The following is a 22,495-nucleotide window of genomic DNA, read 5'->3' as shown; positions in this document are numbered from 1 at the left end:
GAAATTTGGCGTAAATCATCTTTTTTTTAAATCGGATCAGGTTATACCTATACCTGATCCCTTGTAAAAATCCAAAATGTTGAAGCGTATCATATTGTCGGACACTGCCTGCCGACAAATGACAACTCTATGTAAAATGTCAGCACCTTATCTCAACTCATTCAGAAGATGAGCGTGATTACAATAGACGGACGGACATGGCTAGGTAATCTTAGAATTCCGACTTTAGGTCACCTATGTTCTTTTGACTATCAAAAAAACATCTGACAGCAGCCTTCCCCATAAAGAGGTTTTGAAGTTGTCTGGCCCTTGGAGACTTACGGCCTATAGGGTAATTTATATATCAAATACACATAGATGGTCTGGTATTTAATTTCCGTTGACATGTCTCCTATTTATAGAATATCAAAAGAATATATCCCCAAGTCCATCTAGAGGTTTTCTACAAATGAATTGGTTCATAATGTCTGATAGACGATTTTTTTCCCTGTATATGGTATATGTTTTCATTTTGGGATTTCTGAAAACATCCATGCATAATATATCATTGTTCTAACCGGGTGCGCTATGAAATCGCAAATCCTGTAACTAGGCCTAATGTTGTAAAAATCGAAATCTGGGGAAAATGCGGAAGGATCTTAACGTCATTTTCCCCCAGATTTCGAATTTCACAACATTAGGCCAAGTACAGGATTTGCGATATCATAGCGCACCCATCACGAGTCCAACAATAAAGTACACTCTTTCAAAAAAAAAAATGTCGACGTTTGTCGTCGTCTTCTAGAAGCATTGATTCCATCGAACTTTGATTTCATTGAAACATTTTTTGCTGCTGTAGTCCCTCCTTGTTGTTGTTTTTTCGAATTTTTATTTTGTTGGTGTCGGCATTTTTTTCTTAATTCATTCCACATTTTTTGTCCGAATCATCGTCGTCGTTAGTGTTGTTGTTTATAAATAAAAACAAACAAAACAGACAACAACAACAATTAATATTTAGCATTTTCAGGGGCTGTGCTGTATGGTGTGGTTTGATTGTGAATGGTTGGTTGGTTGACTTGGTCGTCGTCGTTGTTGTTGTTGCTGCTGCTGTTCGTAGTAATTCCAAAAAGCGTAAACAAAAATTAAAAAAATACTACGTAAATACGATGAGTGAGTTTATTGTCTTGTCTCGTCTTCATAAATACGAAGCGGCAGCAGAAAATACGCCGAAGAAGAAGACGATGTACTACAACAATAATTTGTGTGTGAAGACGACGCTATTTTTGTTTGGTGTTGTTGTTATTGTTGGTGTTTTTGCATTGCAAAACTTTCTTTGTGATTTTGTGCCGAACAGTGACAGTGCAAATTGTTCGGGAGGAATTTTATAAGGAAATACTGTAATAATTTTCCAAACATAAAATAAGTTCATCAGAAACGCCTCCACGACAGAGGGGTCTATGATCCGAAACGGCCCAAGTCTTACTCGACCTATATCTGCCATTTCAGACTATTGTGAAAAAGCCGTAGGTCTGCCTCATCAGAATAAATGAATCCAAGTTTTGACCAATATAATAATTTTTACCAAACATAAATATAATCGGTCTTGTTGTTCTAGTCTATCGGATAGAGTAGCAATATTTTAAAATTTTATTTCTAATTAAAATACATATCATATTTATTGTTCATTCCAATTTTTTAACCGCATTTGCCCACTGTACCCACGCCAGATTGTTGTTTACATTTCACATCAAAACATTTTGCGCTCACTCTCCGGTCGTTCTACGCAACCCAGTCAGTCAGTGCTTACACTCATTTATTTCCTGCAAGTTGTAGTCTACAACACAAATTAGGGTATTGTTGTCGGTTCAGTTAAGAAGAGGGGACATTTTATTCAAGACACCAAACGTTCGTTTCATTTGTTTATTACTAGTGTACTATGGTCGTTTTTTCGGGATTTTTCTCTTAGTTTGCCGCTCTCTCATTCTCCACATCAATTTCTCTTTGTAATTTAAAAAAAAAACAAATTTGTACGACAGTTAAGTGTTGCCAGAACTGCTAACATTTTGGAGATACTTAGTTTTGTGGGGAACCATATAACGATGCTGCTCGATTTTAAGTTTCAATAAAAAAGCAGATATAACCATCACATTTCTCACGAACTCAAAATAGAATTCCCTCATTTTGGACTATGTCCTTGTTATATCGAAATGTCGGGTTTACACCAAATTCGTTCAACACACTTTGGAGTATCCGTCCGTCTGTCTGTCTCTGAAAGGGAGTAACCGATTTCTTCCAAACTAAGCTCCATAGTATGGAAGGTATATAAGTTTTGTTTATCAGTTTGTAAATCATCGAAATAACAATTTCCGACCCAATAAAGTATATATATATATATATATATATATTCGTGATCAGCGTAAAATTTTATGACGATTTCATCATGTCCGTCTGTTGTAACCATTCTAGCGTTTAAACGAATTGAGATAGATCGCCAAAATTTTCTTTTGTCTGCTGGCAGGTCAAGTTATATATGGGCTATATCGGTCCACGTTTAGGCATAGCTCCCATATAAGAGTACTACAAATTTTCGGTATTTCGAATTCGCTTAAATTAGGTACATTGGGTTTTTATTGGGTACCAAATTTCTCCACTAAAAATTATAAATATAGGTCTACTTTTTCTGGTAGCCCCCATACAACGGTACCCCCAATTTTCAGTTTTTGGTTGTTTTTTGACCGCAGTTTTCACCCGAATGGTCTTAAGTACTTTGAAATGTTATTGAGTAGAAAATTACTCCACTAAAAATTATAAAAATAGGTCCATTTTTTGGGGTAGCCCCCATATAAGGGTACCCCCAATTTTCGGTATTTTTAGGTTATTGAGCGCGTTTTACAATCGAATTCACTGACATTTGGTACATTGGGTAACAAATTTCTTTACTAAAAATTATAAATATAGGTCCACTTTTTCTGGTAGCCTCCATATAACGCTACCGCCTAATTTACGGTATTTTGGGGTCCTTGAGCGCGTTTTTCAACCAAATTCGCTGTAATTTTTTAGTCGTATATGGTAACAAATCTCCACCCCAAAAATGATTAATATTCGGCCAATTAGTAGGGGTAGAGTCCACATATAACGCATTTTTTTATATTAAAATAGTTACCTGATTTTTCCGTGTGTTGGGGTTGTCCCCATATGGGCGTATTCTACCATAATATGGAGGATAGTCGTTACTCGAAATAGTCAGTTTTACCCTACACAAAGTATTGAATTCTAAGACGATGTAACCCTCTGTTATAATCGAACCTGAAATATATCGGCCGGCATCCCCCTATATTATTATACCTCCTGAGGGAAATAATTGAGACACAAAACTACACCAGTGAACGGAGCAGTATAGTCGGACGGGGCCGACCATACGATATCCTACACAACTTCCATGAAAATCTAACATTCTGTGGTTCTATATTCGCAGATTGGGCAATATTTCGCGATATTTGCACACTTTTGACTGGCTAGAGGCCAGCAAATGTTACTAATAATCAGTACAGTCCTTCTAATTACTTGTCCAGATTCCCTTCACCATGGGTTGTGTTGTGATGTTCGGCTCTCGACTCGAAAAGAACAAATAATTAAGTTTTCGGTAAACTTCATCCGAAAAATTATTATCTGATTATCACCTAACATTTTAGGCGTTGTCCTTGACCATAACTGGAACCTCATGGAACATTTCAAAGCGATCAGCGCTATATTTCCGCCCTCAAGTGTGGTAATAAGTTACTAAATAATATATGAATACGTAAGCACCTGTAAATATTTAAGTGTAACTCCCGCATCCGTGTACCTACGACAATATAATTGGTATCAATTTAAAGGTCAATTTAGGGTCCATTTGACCCTCTAAATATTGACCGATCTTTATCAAAACAGGTATGATTATTCTTTGGCCCGATCCTCTTTTCCATGCAAAAATTCGCGGTGTTTGGGCCATAAAAAACCGACAAATATCAAGTTTTTGGTCCATTTCATCCCCTAAATATTAACCGATCTTTTATATAAACAATAGGGGTCATCATTGGCCAGAACCCATCCTACATGCAAAATTTCGTGAAGATTGGTCCATAACTGTGGCCTGTATCGTGTACAAATTATAATGGACAGACGGACGGACGGACACACATGTCTAGATCGACTCAGTTAGTCGAGATATGACGATCGGTATACTTAAAGGTGGGTCTAGGACCAATATTTCGCGGCGTTACAAACTTTTTGGGCTGCACAAAGCTATACTACCCTGACAACATAGTTGTGTAGGGTATAAATATTGGGTTCGAAATTGACATATATCAGTCATTAATTAGTCATAACCCTCATATAATGATAACCCCAAGTATTCGCTAATTCCTACACCATGTAATCAATATTGGCCCCCCTTTAGGCATAACCTCATATAACTTTGCAATATAAATTGCAGTAGTTTGAGGATTGTATGATCTACCATGCGATATTACTTTCTGTCCATGTTTTGGGAGTTTTCAGATTTAAGGAATAATCCCCATTAAAATTGCTGAAATTTGTATTTGGTGTACATAATGGTGTACATGAAAAGGTTTGTAGAATTATCGGTATGGGCTCACTTTTTGGTATGTTCCCTACATTTTCATTGCAAGTATATGTCAGTATACCTATGGTGGATGGTAACTAAAGTTCGGGCCGTCCGAACTTAAAGTTTTTTTCATTTGTTATTATTTGTATTATTGTTTACACCATTATATAATTCAACAAATAGTTATTAAACCCTCCAATTGTCCTTGAAATATCATATATATAGAACAATTTTTATTGACGTTTTAGTATGAAATGTAACAACATTAGTACCCGTTTGCACGTCAAAGTAGGTCGCTTAATGGCACAAAGCCACGAACAAAATGAATACGACTTAACAACATTTTTGAAACAAATCAAACCCAAACTTCTGAATTTCTCAATATAAAAAATGGACTTATACCAAAATAAACGATTTGTATATAACATCATCGGATTTCATTTTTTTTTCAAAATCCACTTTGTTAATAACATTTTAAAGAAAATAATAAACAAATCGGTTTAAAATTGCTAAAATACGACATGCCGACTATAGGGGCATTATTAATTGTAAACTGGGAAACCTTCCTTTTTTATTTGATCCAATTAATAATCTAAACAAGCAATAATGGCAACACTACTACTCTCCATTTAGTTGAATGTTGGCGAGGTTAGGTTTCACACATTCATTCTTCATCATTGCCCCCCCCCCCCCCTTCCTATCCCCACTCTCTCCCACAAAAAAAGAGATGTTACTTGTTGTGTCGTCGTAGCTTATCTCTCGCACTTTTTTTTCAATTTTGTAAAAACAAAATCAAAACAAACAGCCAGAAAACAAAAAAAGAAATCACAAAAGCAAAAAAAAAAAAAAAAACAAATCTTCACTACGACGTTGACGTCGTCTCATTTTATCGTAAATTGTCGCAGTTAACGGTTGTTGTTAGTTTTGTGCGTCGGCTCGTCGATTTTGTTTTTTTTCTTTCGTTTCGGTTCACTCAGTTTCGTTTTATTTTGAATTTAGTTGGATTTTTCATACGGATTTGTGTGGATCGTTGTTTTGGATGCGTCGTCCGTCGGTCGAACTTCAAAAAAAAAAAAAAAAAAAATGCGTGTTAATATAATTATTTGTGTTTCGATGTTGCTCGTAATTGAATTAAATCGCGAATGAAATACAATTTTGTTCGGAATGCTGTCGCTTGGCATTTGATTGGTTTAATCTGCTGACAAAAATACCAATAACCGTTACAAAAAAAATTGCAATTTGTTTTCGTTTTTCGCGCCAAATCAAGTTAACCAGTGCAGTGCTCGGGTGGTAGAAAAAATTGCATATATTAAACGAGAGAGAGCATAAAGCTCTCTCTTTGATTTGATTTTTTATTTCATACTCAGGGTTGATGTTAAACGTAACAATGTTATTGGCCGTTATCATACCAATGCCGTTGCAGTGTGTGTGTGATGCTGAACAGTGTTGTAAATTAATGGAGAAAAATGCGGAAGAATCAACAGTTTTTTATTTTGTTTTTAATATTAAATCAAAGGCAACAACTTTAGTTTGTAAATAAACAAGTGATTTAAAATGTTATTAAATTTTAAATACAGAAAGTGTTGGTTGTCAATTCGTAGTAAAAAACAATATTGTTAATGGATTATACTCGTTATAATTATGGGGATTATTCGGCAAGAAATATGTGGTGAAAAAATCTTGAAATTCAAGTAATAATTTTTATTTTAAATACTAGACAAATTATTTAATTGATATTACTCATACAGGCCACACGCAGCGCTTTATATTCAGTTTACAACGACAGAATTCAAATAAACCCAACTCTTTTTACACGATGGAGAATATCGGCTCGCTCCTTCTAGTGCGTACCCCACAAAGTGTCAATATATTGAAAACTTCTAATTCTGATATAAAGGAATAATCAAATTGTATCCAAGTTTTCGATTTGATACACATTGTAATATTTCTTTCAAACTTAAATCAAGTTTGAAGATGGGGAATATCGGTCCAACCCCTTTTGGTACCTTCCCCACAAAATTGTATATACGGTACTAAGTTCGGATGGGCCGAATATCATACCATCATATGGAGGCTTACATTTACTTGCAATGAAGTTTCCATACCACTCCAGCGAATTAATGAACACCTTCCGATTAAATAAAAACTCGGACCTCTTTTTATAGAGGGTATACCAGGGATGCAAAAGTTGGTACAATTGTACTAATTTTAGCACTATTTGGAAGTCAAAAATACGATAGCACCCCAATGACATATTTAGCACTATTTCTAAATTGTAACAAATTATTCTCACTCAAAAGTATTATAAGTGCTTAAACATACAATATGAAATGAATCGCCATCCCCGCTGTCGTTACGAATGGATGAATTTACCATAGTTTAAACGTAGTGTCCTATGCCGCTTCAAAATTCAGTATTCCCCATCAGATTTGACAAATTCAGTAAACATTTTAATTATTATTTCTGTAACAGTTCTATGAGAGAGATTATTTTTCAATGTTTCAGGAATAATTCGGTACATATATTCATGTTGATTTTAAATACTCAACAACTCGATGGCTTTCACGTCAAGAAGTTATTGAAACAATTTTGGGACAGTGGGAATCACTTTAATATTATTTTACACGCAGTGATTTCGAAGCTGATTCCCAAAAGTTAAGGCTCAATTCGATTATTTCAGAATTTTCAAACCCTTTTCACTGTTATTATACCCTTTGTGTATATGTTTGTAACAGGCAAAAGGAAACGAAATAGGGACATGTTTCCTTTTGAGAATATGCATAGAATCACTTTTTAAGTCGCTTTATGCATTTCCGTCCGTCCGTCCGTCTGTCTGTCTGTCTGTCCATGTTAAATTGTAAACAAAGTACAGGTCGCATTTATCATCCGAATTGGATGAAATTTGGCATAGGTCACTTATTTAGTCCAAGGACGAACCTTATTGAAATTGTGAAAAATCGGTTCAGATTTAGATATAGCTCCCATATAATTATCGACGGATTTAAGGTATATGGTGTACCAAAGTCCCTATATATCTTTCGATTTGCACGAAATTTGGCATAGTGTACTGAATTAGGTCTAGAATAATGTGTGTTAAGTTTCCTGAAAATCGGTCCAGATTGAGATATATCTCCCATATATATTTTCGTCCGATTTAATGTATACGGTGTTGCAATGTCCCTATATATCTTACGATTTGCACGAAATTTGGCACAGCGCACTGAATTAGGTCTAGAATGATGTGTGTGAAGTTTCGTGAAAATTGGTTCAGATTTAGATATAGTTCCTATATATTTTTTCTTCCGATTTTATGTAAATTGTGCACTAAATACCCACAAATGAATCAGTATGTATCTTTTTGTTAATTTTTAAGTGTTCATCTTATCTATTAATTCTTTATGTATGTTTGTATTAATTATTAATAACAATAAAAATGCTATTAAAAATACATAAAAAGTACAATCGGACTGAAAAAAGTACACTTTTTATTGTATCCAGTACAATTTGAGTAATTTCATTTTGCATCCCTGGGGTATACCAATTTTTATAAAGTATTTTCCTCCTGAAGACTACAAATACTAACATGAAGACTCATGTAGTAAACAATTTTTCTAAAATCTAAAAATAGACATTATTAGGGGACCAGTGATTTTGATATAGAGATTTGCTACAAAATCAAATTGCCAAATTTAAGCTAAACAGGCCAACATCTTCAACTTCACTCCAGATGGAATATCCATTTTCGGTGAAAATGGATTTTCGAACTTGAATGAATTAAACTTGCAAGAAATATTACGATGTGCAAAGCTTGAAGGGTATTCGCTACACCTATCGAAATTTATCGCACCAGACATTTATAAATCAACTACAAACTGCCTGAAATGGATTTGCTCCAAAGTAACATGGCGAAGCAAAGTGTACCCTCATTAGCCATAAGGCTGAGGGGGAGTGTCCTCCATTATGCGTACGTGCCTGTTCGACATAATAAGTTAGAGTTATAAAAAAGTCAGATTTTAATACCATACACAGATTCTAGAATAGCCCATTCTTGCAACTTTTTGTGGGGTATTTAAAAGTAAGGAGATATGACTAAAATCAGTTGCACAAAATGATAATTTGTTTTATACAAATTCTTTTAAATACTAACCGGTGAGCGATGCAGTATAGTCAGACGGGGCCGAAAATGTGATACCCTATACAACTACCACTGAGCTGTAAGTTCCTGCAGATCTATACTGCGACCTTGGGCAATATTTCATGATATTTGCACTCTCTTGACAGGTTAGAGGTTAACAGCGTCTAGACCTGACAACAATATATTAGATATATGGACTACCAACTTTTCGAGTCTATGTCCTTCAGGAGTAAATATGTATGTAGAGGAACTTCGGATGTGGACTACCATTTTATTTTTGTGATATTGTCGGCATACCAACGCTAAAAAACTAAAAGCAAATTGATTTCACAACATAGTAGATTGATTGTCTAAATATATTCCAGGTCAAACATTATAGTTCCGTTTCAGAACCTAAAAAAATCTATTAATTTGAAAAGTTTTTTAATCGAAATCCGTTCCTGAATTCACAAAACTGGTAAAACATTGAACCAAATTTAAGAGAACACAAAAAAAAAACATTTGGCGTTCTCTTTCTAAACTTTTTAATCGAAAAACTTGACCGAGTGAAAATGATAAACAGGAATGTCAAGTTCTGATTGGCTAATATGTTGATTTTGGCATATTAAAATGCAGCTTGTGGATTGGTTGTGATAACTATCAATTTATTGCAATCTTGGGTAACAATGAATGCAAAAATATATGGGTTCATGTTTGGAATAGGACGTACCCTTAATTGGGAGCGGTATTTTTTTAAGGTCCTAGCTTCATTATCCAACCGAAGCAGCTGTAATTTCGCATATTGAGTTTTCTGAGGATAGTATACCTCTTCGTAGAAATGTTTTTAATATGGGCGGTCCATGTTTCGAACTAGTCCCCACTAAAATGTTTCGTAGTTTTATAGTGGTCCACTTTCCCGACTTTGATTTTTTTGTTATTTAAAAAAAAATTCGGCTTAAAAATATATAAGAATTAAAAATCACAGATTGTAATTTTAACTAAACGTGCATTCCTCTACACCATAGAATATAAATTTTGCAATTTTCCACACAAAAGTCTGGGTCCATATGACCCGCTAAATATTGATCGATCAACATCACAACAGTCATGCTTATTCCACCATAGTCAGACCGCTAAATATTGATCGATCAACATCACAACAGTCATGCTTATTCCATAGTCAGACCCCTTTCTCTCTGTAAAAAGTCGTGATGTTCGGGTCATTATTGTGATCTCTAGAGCGACCAGAAAAACAGACAAAAATAACGCTTTTGCTTAATTTCATACCCAGGTCTTCTTCGGCCAGAACCCGCCCTATATGCAAAAGTTTGTGACGAATTATAATTGGCAGATGGACGGACACACATGTTTACTAAAAGGACCAATATTTCGTGGCGTTACAAACCCTTTGGGCCACACAAAGCTATAATACCCTTGTTATTTTACAAAAAAGAATAGAATCAGCATCCTCTATATCGAACATTGCATATTTTTGATGCTTGGAAACATAGCTTTTCGGTCTATCGATTTTGTAAAGTCGACTAAAATCGATTTTCGAATTTTTGCACTCAGACCTAAACTTTATATAAATATGATATATATTTGACAAGTACAGATTACAGTTATATGTCGATCTTCCTTTTGGATTAAGTTCTGGTTCTGGCCTACAGTTTTTAAATAGTTTATACGGTAGCATATGGCCCGGCGTGTCAAATGTTGTTAAAACTTGTGGATAATTTGTTGCCATTTCTATAACTACAACTTTTGACAGAGATGTCACATCGCTTAATGACATACCGCGTTTGAAGCGTCAGTCCAAGCAGATTTTTACCATGAACCAATACAAGCCACGCGAGCGCTCTGAAATAGTTGAAATTTACATTCAACAGAAGAAGTCAATTGTGAAAACTCAACGTGCTTTTAAAACATTAAAAAATGTGAGAAGTGCGCCTTCTAAGAATACCATTAAGCGTTTATACGAAAAATGTTCGACTGGTAAGGCTCTTTCTAATCCGAAGAGGCCATATAAAAGTCGACCAAGGAGATCGGCCGAGAATATCGCTGCCGTACGAGCCAGTGTTGAGAGGTCCCCAAGAACATCCCAAAAACGCCGTTCTCAGCAGGTGGGCATGGCTCGGTCCACTTTACAACGGATTATTCGCATTGATTTGCATTTGTTCCCGTACAAAATTCAATTGACGCAAAGAATGTTGCCTGCGGACAAACCTCGTCGATTGGAATGGGCCCAAAGAGTCATCGAAATGGCCGATGAAGCCCATTTAACATTGAATGGGACCGTAAATAAGCCAAATTGCCGTTTTTACGCCACTGAAAATCCTCAGGAGATTCAAGAAGTGCCTCTTCATGCCGAAAAAGTCACAGTTTGGTGCGCCGTTAGTGCGAAAACGGTCATTGGGCCGTTTTTCTTCCAAAATGAAAATGGTCATGCTGTTACCATCAATCAGGAGCGTTATCGCGACATGATGACCAATTTTGTGATGCCAATTATTCGTCGAAAGCGTATGAGGCAGTTCTGGTTTCAACAAGACGGCGCTCCACCGCACACAAGTCGCATACCAATCGATTTTCTGAAGAATTTGTTTCCGGGTCGTTTGATGTCGAAAAGTGGTGATTTGGACTGGCCACCGCGTTCGCCCGATTTGACGCCGCCTGACTTCATATTGTGGGGATATTTGAAGTCAAAGGATTACGTTAACATGCCAAGGGCCGTAGAAGAGCTCAAGGACAACATTCGTGAAGAAATAGCCGCTATTCCGGCCGAAATGTTGGCAAAAACGGAGGAAAATGCAGCAAAAAGGGCACAATACGTTATCAACGCCAGAGGCGGCCATTTGAGAGATATCATATTCAAAAATTGATGTAAACAAATCTACTTGGAACAAATTAAATGATTAACATTGCCAACCGCCAAATTTTTATTTTTTCTTTGATTTAAAAAATAAAAAAAAACATGGGTTCGCCGAATATGGGCAACCCTGTACAATAATTATTTTAAATATAATTTATGTATCATTATTTATACTAAAATGTAATCTCGCCTTCGGCTAATACGAATTGACAACCACAAATATGCACATACATATTAATACGCATCGAAAAGCAGGACTTTGATCATTGATAATGACAAAAATGCAAACAAAAAAACAATCGCCTCCGAACAAACAAAATGAACTTGAACAACTAAAATCCACACTTTACCGGATATACGGATAACATTATTATTTTTTTATAAATCATATTTTATTACAAAAAAGTATCGTCAACAACAAAACGCATACACTGAAAGAATTAAATTGCAAGTGTTTGTAGTGGCAAGTGTGAAAATTTGTATTTCGATTCGAAAATTCCGCTATAACCACAAAAAGAAAACACTAAAAATAACAACAACAACGTCGATGTCGACTATAACTGTCAACTAAGCATTATCGGCGCCATTCTAACTGGACAACTTTTGCAAACCAACCGCCACATCATTCCATTTCAATATTTTTTAAGCTATCGAGAAAAGGAATTCGTAGAAACAAAAACAACAAAAAAAAAAAAAATATACGGAAATATGAATTTATCCAAGGAAAATGTATGTAAATATTTTATTTCCATTTCTCACATGTTGTTGTTATTGTTATTGCTGTTGCTGTTATTATTATTATTATTTCATTTTCTTGTTATTTTCGTTATGATTTTGTTTTCATTTTCAGTTTTGTTTGTGTATTGTTTCACCTTCACCATACAATTTTGTTTTTCAAATCGTATTTGTTTTAATGTTGGTTTTTATTTTCATTTCTTTGAAAGTATTCTTATTATTGTTGTTGGTGTTGTTTTTGTTGATTTATTTCTATTTTTTTTTTTTTGCTTTTGATAATATTTCTCTCCTCTATTGCAGTTTGCAAATACTTATATTTACTTATGTATATGTATATATAAATGTATGTATATTCATACATCTGTATGTATGTAATTTCGTCTTGTTATTCTTCCTATATTTATTTGTTTGTATTTTAAATAAACAACATGTCACACACACATGCACACACTGACATATACGCAATACAAATGCATGGAAGAAGACCTCAACTACTTTCTTTTTTCTGTTCAAATAATTCGAAAACAATATCGAAATCGTAGATGGTATGACATACCATATGCGAGTATGGAACTTATCCCTATATCGAGGTTACGACTAGTATCCCAATATTTTAAAATAAATTATCTTATTTTAATTTTTGAACCGGATAATTAAATGAGATTTGAACCGGTTTTATGTTATGTTCGTCATAACGAGACCGGTAAATATTTTAAACGAAACTGACTGTTATTCATGATTAAGAGTTGATATGGGATTTATTCAAATACACAGAGGTTCCTGGGATATGGTTGGGTAAAAGTGGAAAAAGGCAAATGAAAATATACATAAGAGGTCTGATTAAAAAAGAACCCTTAACGTCTTATCCAAAAATGAACCGTTTTTTTCATTCGTCAAATATTGAGATATATCCCGATTTGAGATATATCGCAAAAAATTTGCATAGAGTTGTATTTTGTTTGCAGGCAGGTTAAATTTGATAATGGGATATGTCGGTCCACGTTTAGGCATAACGGTATCCCCTAAAATATTCGGATCTTAAGGATGTTGGACAAGTTTTTCGATCGAAGTGGCTGTAATTTGATATGTTTGGTTTTAATTGAATGTCAATTCGTCCTGCCAAAATTATTGGTCGAATTTTTTGGTCAGACCCATATATTTCAATATATTGTAGCCCCATTTTTGCACCGAAGTGACTGTAATTTTTTTATTTTGGGTTCTTGGTGTGTAAAAAAACTTCTTCGCGAAATATTTTCAATATAGGCCCTCGTTTAGACATGGTATCCCTATAAAGATCCCGCCAAATTTTAGGTATTTTGATGGTCGTAGGCGGATTTTCCATTCGAAGTGACCTCTTAATAGAAAATTTTCAATATATGGCCATGTGTCGATAATCCCCCATTTTTTATTATGGTTTTATTCATTGAGCATTCTGCACCTTAAATGCTTAAAGAACTGTTTCGCAAAAAATGTCAATATAGGTCCAAGTTTGCACAGAACCCCCATATACAGGTCCGTTCCAAATTTTCTGGATTTTAATGAACCTAAAACATTTTCCAATCGAAGAGACTATGTTTTTATTGAGTAGATAACATTCGATATATATCCACGTATAGCGCCTATATAACGTGGACATGGGTCCATGTTTTAAAGTATTTCCCATGCAGAAGTTCCGTTCCATTTTCGGTATTTTAAAGTTTTTATTCGGAATTTCCAAAGAAATAGCTGTGATTTGAGATTGCGGACTCATTGCGGGGAATAAAAAAGTTCTTCCCCGAAAATGTTCCATAATGGTCCCGAAATGTTACTTTTAGATGATTTAATTTCCAATTGATTGGATATTGGGCAAAATTTTGGTGTAGCCTCTGTTAAGGTACCCGCAGTCTTCGCAAATTCGAGAATTTTGTGCACCATAAATGATCAAGATGGATCCACTTTTTATAAAAGCCCCCGAATTATGGCACCCCCATTTTCGGTATTTTGGGAACTTCCAATTGGGTAACAAATCTGTTTACGAAAAACTTTCTATAGTGGTCATCTTGACGATGTAGCTTCCATATAACGGACCCCCCAAATTTCAGTATTTTGAAGAAATTGGTCCCATTTTTTAACCAAAATTATCATTAGGTACATGAACTCCTTACCAAAAATATCAATATTGACCCAAGTTTAGTTATTAGGGCTATTTTTTCAAACAAACTGGCTCGAATTTGATATTTTGATTTCTCAATGGGTTGAAAATCTGTCTGCCAAATCAATTAATATCTGTTCTCGTTTCGGCATCCCATCCCATACTACGGTACCCCCCAATATTTGTTTCTTGTGAGATTTCCGGTATTTCAAATCCTGGTTCAATTTTTCATCTCTGCGATTTGATATTTCGATTTCTCCTGGCAGCAATTGACCATGGTATAGCACCCTTATAAAAAGTCTGTTCGATTGGAGGTATTTTGAATGTTCTCCTCGTGATGATGGGAATAAAAAGTTTGGTCCGGCCGAATTTATCGACTTTTGGATTATTTTTTTATACCCTCCAACATATTGTGGGGTATATTAGTTTTGTACGATTTAAGCATGTCCGTCTGTCTAGCGTCTAAACCAATTGAGGTAGATCGCCAAAATTTTGCATAAAGTCATCTCTTTTTTCTCTGCAGGCATGTCAAGTTCGAAGATGGGCTATATCGGTTCACGCTTTGGCATAGCCCCCATATAATGGTACTCCTCAATTTTCAGTATTTCGGGGGTTGATCGCATTTGGCTGTAATTTTGTACATTGAGTTCTTATTGGGCAGCAAATCTCTCCACAAAAAAAATTATAAATGCAGTTTCCTTTTTTTAGGTAGCCCCCATATAAGGGTACCCTCCAATTTTCGGTATTTTTGGGTTCTTGTGCGCGTTTTTAGTATTTTGTAGTCGTATATTGTAACAAATCTCCCGACCAAATCTTATTGATATTCGTTCCATTTTTAGGGGTAGTCCCCATATACCTTTCAGTATACCTATGATGGAGGGTATACTATGTTCGGCCCGGCCGAACATAACGCTTTTTTCACTTGTTGTTTTTCAGAGATAATAGTCCCCAAAATGAATGTCCCATTATAATTAGGTAATTTTGGAACCATAGTAATTGGTGAAGGTAATAAAAAGTTCGACCCTCATATTGTGATTAATTTTTTCCACTGTGTCCAAGATGTCATTGTTTACCACCATACGACAACTTTCATCATAATAAAAATATTTTCTTGCAGTCGTGGTATTTAAGCTTTTCCTCAATTGTATTATTTACGCCGTCTGGACAAATGTAAGCTCTCGTCAATGGTAAACAAAATTCACGATGAGAAAAACAAAACAACAGCAACAACAACAATGACGAAGATGCATGCATTCCGTACTGCATTACAAGCTATTGATGACTTTGGTTTCGATTTTCTTCCTCTGACTGATGGTGGTCAGGATGGTGGCCTTTGGTATTTATGTTTGTAAAATACAATATAGACAATAGTTACTATTGAAAATATGAGTCCGTGTCTTGATCTCTGAAGATCAGATATATCGATCGAACGTATGTTAAGTTTAGTTGAAATCGGTTCAAATTTAAATATAGTTCCCGTATGTATAGCCACGTCCGATTTTTTGTAGATGATGCAAATTCCATATATATTTTCCTCCCATTTTTGTTGAATGGTGCTTCAAACATCCCACATTGGTCCGATTAATGCGAAATTTGGCACTGCGTTTTGAATTGAATATAGAATGGCCTGGGTTAAGTTCTGGAGTATTCGGTACAGATTTAAATATAGCTCCCATATATAGCTTCGTCCGATTTCTTGTAAATGATGCACTAAATAGTGCACAGTGCATATTTTTCAAATTGTTTCAGATCTGCAGATACCTCCCTATATATTATGTTCCTAGACGTCTGATTAGAATGAAATTTTACATATTTAACTGGATTTTTTTTACCTCCATCCTCCATGTTCGTCCAACATTCCAATTCCTTTTTTCGTGTATGCCAAATTTATGGAAAAGTTCTATCTTCCATATTTTCTCCATTTGGCTCCACTGTACTCCAATAATGTTGATGGCTTCGCATATCGGACACCACACACATACACTGCAACAAAAAAAATGTTTACGTTCAGAGCTTCACTTTATATTACTTTTTTGCTGCTTTCGCTGTTGTTGTTGTTTTTGCAATTTCTTTTTTGTTTGTGATATTTGTTTATTTGCTGCTACAATGAAAACAAAGTGGATACCCTGCCTGTCCGCTCACCAACCAGGCTGCCTTCATGGCAGTCCCCAGTCAGTCAGACCAACACACACAACATCTCCTTGCTCTTCCCTACCGATTTCCTCCTCGCACCGTTCCCACCATGCACTTTGTTTTCTGTTATTTGCGTTTTTATTTCTATAAACAAAACAATCGAAAACAAAAATACCAACAACAACAACAGCAACATCGAGGCGTACGAATAAGGCCAATAACAACAGCAACCGCATTTAAGTGACGTTCACGAACCCAACATTGTCCGATGTTTATGATTGCGTCAATGCCGGCTGAGCCGTTGCGTTTGTTTACGCATTTTTTCGTAAAGTGTTGTTGTGGTTGTTGTTGTTGTTGCTGCTGTTGTGGTGGTGTTGTTGTTGTTTATTTGTTACTTGAACAAAACAAAAATCCCCCTACTCCCCAGATGGAGTTCGAGTGCTATGTTTTTCTGTTAAGTGGTTTGGGTCTCTTATTTTATTGATATTAAAGAGTGGCGTTGAGGTGTCCAATTGTTTTACATTTATTAACGAAGAATAAAGATGTCAATATTCAAATAAGAGTTCGGAAACTGTTTTTATTAATATTTAGAAGCACTTATTTGAAGAAGAGAAGGGAAGGGGAAAAAGGTGTGAACTTTTATAAAAAAACGCATTAAGAAAAGGACGAAATTCTAAGGGGGCTATTTGATTCCCTATATCATAATGGGACTTTGTAGGGGAGAGGGCACGTTTGAACACTTTTTTTCAAGACTTATAATTTTTTTATTTTGTTTTTAAATGCATTTCATGTTCAAAGATGCCTCACGTTAAAAGGTGCCCCTTACTTACTTAGCTGGCTGGTTACAGAACGGTTGTTCCATAAGCCGAGCTTAAAAAAGATTTCCAAGCGCGTCGGTCTTGTGCGCATCTCCTCCAATTTGAAAGACCACGTTCCAAGATGTTTTCTACTTGGTCTTTCCATCGCCTTTTGAGCTGGGACATTCTCATTCATTCGCACAACATGACCTAGCCATCGTAGTTGCTGCAGCTCAATACGACTGACTATGTCGATGTCCGCGTATAAATTGTAAAGCTCGTGGTTCATTCGACGCCGATATTCACCGTCGACGCAGATCGGCCCGTACCCCTTTCGGAGAATTTTTCTCTCAAACACCCCAAGAGCTGCCTCATCTGCTTGCGCAAGTACCCATGCTTCAGATCCATAAAAAAGCACGGGTAGTATCAGCGTCTGGTAGTATCAGCTTCTTGTAAAGCTCGTGGTTCATTCGACGCCGATATTCACCGTCGACGCAGAACGGCCCGCAGATCTTTCGGACAATTTTTCTTTCAAACACCCCAAGAGCTGCCTAATCTGCTTTCACAAGTACCCATGCGCATATAACAGCACGGGTAGTATCAGCGTCATGTAAAGTGTGAGTTTGGTCTGGCGGGAGGTGGCCTTGTTTCTAAACTGCTTACTTAGACCATAGTAGCATCTGTTGGCCATCACAATCCTTCTCCGATTTTCAAAACTGATGTCATTCATTTTATTTATGGCGGTACCAAGGTATATAAAATCTTTGACTACCTTGAAGCTGTAGTTCTCAAGTTCTACAGTTGGTCCGAGTCTACTGGACGTCTTGCACGTTGATACCATCAGCTTGGTCATCTCGCCGTTTACTGCCAGACCCACTTTGGCAGACTCCTACTCAATTTCTTTAAAGGTGGCTTTTACCGCTCGCAATGTTCGACCCATTATATCGATGTCATCGGCGTAGGCGAGTAACATGGGTTGTTTCGTGTACAGAGTGCCATTTCTGCTCACCTTTGCGTCTCGTATGACCTCTTCCAGCAGGATGTTAAAAAGATCACACGACAAACTGTCACCTTGTCTGTATCCTCGTTCGGTATTGAAGGGCTCCGATAGGTCCTTTCCGACTTTAACTGCTTGGCTTGGCTTTAAACACATCTGAACGGATAGGGCTGTCGAATGCGGCTTTATAGGAGGTATGTGTCGATGTTTTATCGTGGGTCTTTTCCAGGATTTGGCGCAGAGTGAAAATCTGGTCAATGGTGGATTTGACCATTGGCTTTAATCGTTCACACAGCACGCTGGATAGCACTTTATAAGCGATGGGAAGGAGACTTATTCCTCTATAGTTGACACATATCGTCTTGTCTCCTTTTAGGTGCACGGGACACCGGAAGTTGAGGTTCCAATCATTGGGCATGCATTCCTCTATCCAGATTGCACTAATCAGCTGGTGTATGCTCCTGACCAGCATCAGTCTTTAATAGTTCGCCTTGTAACCAATCGGCACCTGCTGCTTTATTATTCTTCAACCGATTGATTGCTATTCTGACTTCATCTTGGCTAGGTGGTATACACTCTATACCATCATCTCTTATTGGTTCTGGGGTATCCTCTTCAACGCTACTATTTGATACCAGAAGTTTTTCAAAATGCTCCCTCCAGATCCTCAACACGATGTCTGTATCTGTCATCAGGTTTCCTTCTTCATCTCTAGAGGAAGATGTGCCTGGACCAAAACCTTCGGTTTGGTGTTTTACTCGTTGGTAGAATTTTCGGACTTCATTCTGACTACTCTACATCTCGATTTGCTCAAGCTCAGGTGACCTTGTGTATATCGAAATGCTTGAATCTGGTGCTGCTAACTACCATGTTTTTTGCTGCCGCAAAGTCAATCAACCTCATGCCGTTATCGGAGGTTTCTTCATTAAATTCTGAATTTTCCGACGGTGGGCCCAAAGATATTTTCCCTTCCGTTTTTTTTGCATTAAAATCTCCTAGCAGAATTTTAATGTCATGGCCAGGGCAACGGTCATATGCTGTTTCTAGGCGCTCGTAAAATATGTCTTTGGTCAGTTCATCTTTATCTTCGGTCGGAGCATGGACGCAAATAAGACTTTTATACGTATTATAGCAAATCGCTCATCTACTGGAGTGAATCTGGAGACGAGGTCTTTTATTCTCCTATTAACCATAAATCCGCAGCCAAATTCATGTCTTGTTTCATGCCAGCTATAAAACAGGCCGTAATCATCTGATTTACTGACGCCAGTCCCTTTCCATCGCAATTTCCTGTAAGGCAATAATATCGGCTTTGTACTTCTTGAATACATCCGCCAAAGCGAACACTGTGCCTGCTCTGTACAACGTGCGCACATTCCAAGTGCAGATTCGCAGATCGTGGTGCTTTATACGTTTGGTTTTCTTTTTCTTAGCTTTTTCATAGTAAGGCGTGGATTTTGAAAATAATATTTTTGAAGACCTCCATAAGGCGTGGATTTTTAAAATAATTTTTCTTAAGATCCATTTTTTGTCATTTAATACTAAGCACGTTATTTTGTGACGTATTATATGGTAAAGGCGTCGGATTTGACATTGTAGCGGCTACGTCATGCTGTCATGTGTCACTTCAAAGTTCACCGCTCTTTATTCAGTTTACTTTCATCTCTTCCCTCTTTTCAACAAACCTCGAACAGTTGCTAATTTTTGCAGTTACGCCGAACAAACATTCTGAAACAATAATAAACCTCATGTCCCGAAATATTAGTTTTTAAACATTTGTACCGTTTAGTTGACGGTACCACGGCTCTCCACTTTACAAAGAGTAAAGAAGAAGAAGAAAAACAAATTTATATTTATTTCCATATTTTTTTAAGCCGAAGAATTCCTTATGTTTTAATTAAAGTCTCTGTTGTGGTCTCTCTCGTTACAGATGGGCCTTAACCTGCCAATGCTACTTGCCAATCATCCGCCCTTGGATTCTTGGCATCCATCCGGTGCATTTTCCCCGCCTCAAGTTAACGAACGCAACCACCAGCTGCATGTAACCTTGCCCATGCCATTCTCTGCCCCTTCGCACGGTGATTTGAATAATTCGGCCGCTGGTAGTTTAGGTGGTGGTGGTGGAGGCAGCGGCGGAGGTGGGAGTAGTAGTGTTGGTACTGGTGGCGGTAGCAGCGGAGGACGCCTAAGTGCCGGTGGGATTGTTGGTGGCCATAGCATTTTTGGCGGCGGTGGCGGCAGCAGTAACAGCGACTTTGCCGGAAGTCCCCAGAAACCCATGGATACCACCGACATTGATAACGATGACAACGACGACAAGGAACCCGAAGCCAAATGCGAACGTACATCATCGACACCGTCCAATCTACACGAGACCTCTCTGACCTCAAACGATGGCCGTTTGAGTTCGGGTCCAAATGGTGGTACACCGGGCGCCATCAGTGATGCCGGCGGAGGAGGTGGCGGCGGAGGTAGTGCTGGCGGAGGCACAAGCAGCTTAGCTGGCGGCAGTGGTGGTAGTGTTGGTGGCGGTGGTGGGGGCAGTGTTGGCGGTCGTCGTAGCACTGGTGCCTCCGGTACAGATGCCGGTTCTAGTCCTATACCAAATACAAATACTTTTGAAGCTCATAAACAAAGACACTTAATGCCGGGTGGCGCTATGGCCAGCGGGTCGCGAGATCAAGACGATCTGGATATTAAACAGGAACTACTGGAGAATTATTTCCACGCCCCACATCCGCCACCGCCTCCCGGTTCGCACCGTTCCTACAGTTCGGCCGATGATAACCGCCACCCCGGTGACTGTCCCGACGATTTTGCTCAAGATTTACGGGTAAGCGCCGCAGCTGCGGCTGCCGCCAAAGGTCTTGATTTCAGCCGTTTTGTCCTGCCACCTAATCTGCGACGTTCCACCGAATCGATAGATGAGAAATTTTCCCCGCTCAATATGCGCAAGCTGACAGCGTCGAGTGCCTCATCGAGTGCGGCCGGTCAAATGCTCATGAATTCACTGCTCTCCAACGAAAGTATGTCCGAGGACAATAACACATCGATCAGTGATCGGCTGAAGACGTCGTCGAGCATGGGCGGCGGCAGTGCCGGTGGTGGCCCCAATGGCCTCAGTAATTCCCAGGATGCTAGTTCATCAGCAGCGGCTGCAGCAGCGGCAGCTGCTATCTATGCCGAAAGTCTGAATAAAGATGACTGCGATTTTATAGGTTCTAATGTTAGCGTTAAGCTACGATCTATGGATCGTACACAGCGTATTATAGCTGAAAAACTAATCAGTGAGGTACTCTACTATGGTCAGTTCAATGAGCTGGAGCGAAGCGCTCGAATACAGCCCAAGTGACACATCCTAAAGAAATTTTTAAGTTCACGTTTTATGAATTAGTTGCAGAATTGTGGAAAATAGGGAAGGGAATTTAATTGTGAAGAAATCTGAATAAGAATCCTATGGAATTGAAATGAAAAATTTTAATTTTTTTTTTTAGTTTTATTGAATTCTGAAAGAGAACAGTTGTTAGTAGGCCTGCCTCGAAGGTAGAAGAAATAAAAAAATATGAGAAATTAAATTTCGAATAGTTTTTTCTGTTATAAAATGTATAGCGGGATATTCTTTGAGTTGGAAATATATTTTCCCTTCTATTTTTAAAGACTGTTTCTGTAAAATTCGAAATGAGTGATTTCGAAAACTTAACTATTAGAATCCTCATTTTTTAAAAATTTGTTTTTTGATCCACTCCAACGTAAGCCATTCGAATTCGTTCGCTTCGAAATTTACAGATACAGACTGTCTACCTCTTTCATTCACTATTTCGATTTTTTTTTTTCAAAATTTACTGTTGCATGCTGGCGTATTTATTTCAGAGAGAATTTCAGAATAGAAATAAATTAATCAACTTTTCAGAGTTGTATTTTGGGTATGATTGTAAAAAATACAACTCTGAAAAAAGAGCATATTAGAAGAGAATTAAATTCATCCATTTTTCAGAGTTGTATTTTTTGTGGGAATGTAAAAATACAACTCTGAAAAATGTTATTTTATATTAACAAAATAATCAAAATTTAGCAAAGCTTTAATTATTTTTTTATTATATTAATTAAAATATTGTTAGTTATACATTTTTTATG

The 22,495-nt window shown here is 37.1% G+C and overlaps 1 protein-coding gene across 2 annotated transcripts in view; it reads left to right on the top strand.

Annotated features, from left to right (window-relative positions):
* Positions 1–21,756, top strand: part of LOC133338846 (uncharacterized) — a 57,873-nt gene extending 36,117 nt beyond the window's left edge. The window contains exons 3-5 of one of the 2 annotated variants that reach the window (XM_061546954.1): positions 20,292–20,471; positions 20,592–20,766; positions 20,833–21,756. In XM_061546954.1, the coding sequence (XP_061402938.1) occupies positions 20,292–20,471; positions 20,592–20,766; positions 20,833–21,713 (1,236 nt within the window). In that variant the 3' untranslated portion in view covers positions 21,714–21,756. Of the gene's footprint in view, positions 1–12,225; positions 12,298–20,291; positions 20,472–20,591; positions 20,767–20,832 lie in introns of those variants that run through there. The other variant, XR_009754638.1, reaches the window with a different exon arrangement.
* Positions 21,757–22,495: the final 739 nt, after the last annotated feature.

Source organism: Musca vetustissima, unplaced genomic scaffold (assembly GCF_032173495.1).
Source record: "Musca vetustissima isolate MV318-11 ecotype Yass unplaced genomic scaffold, APGP_CSIRO_Mvet_v1 utg113349, whole genome shotgun sequence".
Classification (NCBI taxonomy): Eukaryota; Metazoa; Arthropoda; class Insecta; order Diptera; family Muscidae; genus Musca; species Musca vetustissima.
Note: the sequence above shows the minus strand (reverse complement) of the source record. Positions and strands in the feature narration are given on the sequence as shown.